Below are 1777 nucleotides of genomic sequence, written 5' to 3'. Positions count from 1 at the left end.
GGGGACATTAACATCTCGAGTTCTTATGCTCAGTAGAATTGTAATTGTAAATGGGGTGATTCAACAATGTCTCGCTCATAACTGCCTGAACTGCTACAGGGAGCTGTTGCTTTTTCTCTCCTAATCCTTACTATCGTCATTTTCCTCTACTTGTTTTGTATGTTTGTCACACTCTTGTGACCCGTATTTCCGGGGTGCCTTGATTGTCGAAGCAGACCTTGTGCTGTTGAAGCTAGAGAGGTGAGCAGAGTAAGCCCGATCCCTGTAAAGAGTTCTCTGTTGACATCCACCCCTTAGCGCTCATATGACCATAAGTATGCAGTTGCTAGTGCCGTAAAACCTCTACTAAATGGGTGGTTGGCTGGTGCTCTGGTGTGGTTTGCTTCTTCTTTCCTAAGAAACATCTATCATCCTTATCTCCCCTTCTTCTTTTTTGTGTTTGATACTCTCTTGCAACACTTCTAATCTTCTGGTGCTCACATGACCTTATGCAGTTGCAAGCGCCGTAAAAATCTACTTAAACTATCTGAATTCCCGTCCCCCAGGCCCTCGCCTCCCGCCACAACCGCCTCGACCAGGACATCCGAGCCTTCAATGTGGAGATCAAACGTCTGGAGGAACTGGCCGTGCTCATGACCAAGGCAGCCAGCGAACATAATGTGAGTCATTCTCATTAGTAGTTTCTTCCTTATTGTTATTGTTGTTGTCTTCTCTTCCCTTCACCTCCTCACATAGTGTGAGTCATCATCATCATCATCATCATCATCATCATCATCATCATCATCATCATCATCATCATCATCATCGGTTTTTTCTTTGTTATTGTCATTGGTTCTTCTCTTCTCCATACCTCCCCACATACTGTGAATTATCAACATTATTGTTATCTGTATTATTGTTGTTATCACCAGTCCTTCTCTTTCCCGTACCTCCCCACATACTGTAACTCGTTATCATCATCATCTTCGTTTTCTTTGTTATTGTAATTGTCATCACTTCTTCTTTTACCCTTACCTTCCCTCTTACATTGAGTCGTCATCATTATCTTTTTCTTTGATAGGTATCATTGGTATCATCGTTATCATTTTTCATTGTACTCATCCTTCTTTTCCTTTTTTTCTTTTTTTTTCTTCTTCTTTCCTCTTTCTAATATTCTTTCCTTTAGTTCATTACTCTCATACTCACCCCCTGGGGCAGCGCCACTGACTGTAGTGTCTTTAGGCCATTCCCAAAGAGGGGACATTTCTCGTTCAAGCACAGTAGAATTGTAAATGGGCTGACTTATGTTACGCTCATAACTGTGCCTGATCTACAACAGAGAACTGCTGCTTTTTCTTTCCTAATCCTTACTATTGTCATTTTCCTCTACTTCTTTTGTATGTTTTTCACTCTCTTGTGACCTGCTATTTTGGGGTGCCTTTATAGTCGAAGCAGACCTTGTGCTGTTGAAGCAAGAGAGGTGAGCAGTCTAAGTCTGATTCCCTGTAAAGACTTCTCCGTTGACACCCACCCCTTGGCGATCATATGACCTTATGCAGTTGCGAGCGCCGTAAAACCCTCTACTATAAAAAAAACAACAACAAAAAAACTCACATACTCCTCTGTATATCTCTGTATGTGATAGTCATTCTTTGGCGTTTCGCCGCCTCTCCCAGATTACGTCTGGGAAGGGAAGTAATACATGACTTTTGTCTGTATATTCAAATAATTCAACGGTAATTTCCCTTTGCTAGTCAGCTTGGCTAGTTATAATTAATGGCCTTTTATTTTCAATTGG

The 1777-nt window shown here is 41.5% G+C and overlaps 1 protein-coding gene across 1 annotated transcript in view; it reads left to right on the top strand.

Moving 5' to 3' along the window:
• LOC101860095 (spectrin alpha chain, non-erythrocytic 1) overlaps positions 1–1777 on the top strand; it is a gene marked incomplete at its 3' end in the record, with an annotated part of 9747 nt that overhangs the window by 7286 nt on the left and 684 nt on the right. The window contains 1 exon segment of the mRNA XM_013082432.1: positions 546–659. Coding sequence (XP_012937886.1) covers positions 546–659 — 114 coding nt within the window.

The sequence above is a fragment of the Aplysia californica genome, unplaced genomic scaffold (genome assembly GCF_000002075.1).
Source record: "Aplysia californica isolate F4 #8 unplaced genomic scaffold, AplCal3.0 scaffold00174, whole genome shotgun sequence".
In the NCBI taxonomy this organism is placed as follows: Eukaryota; Metazoa; Mollusca; class Gastropoda; order Aplysiida; family Aplysiidae; genus Aplysia; species Aplysia californica.
This window is presented reverse-complemented; position numbering and strand designations above follow the sequence as displayed.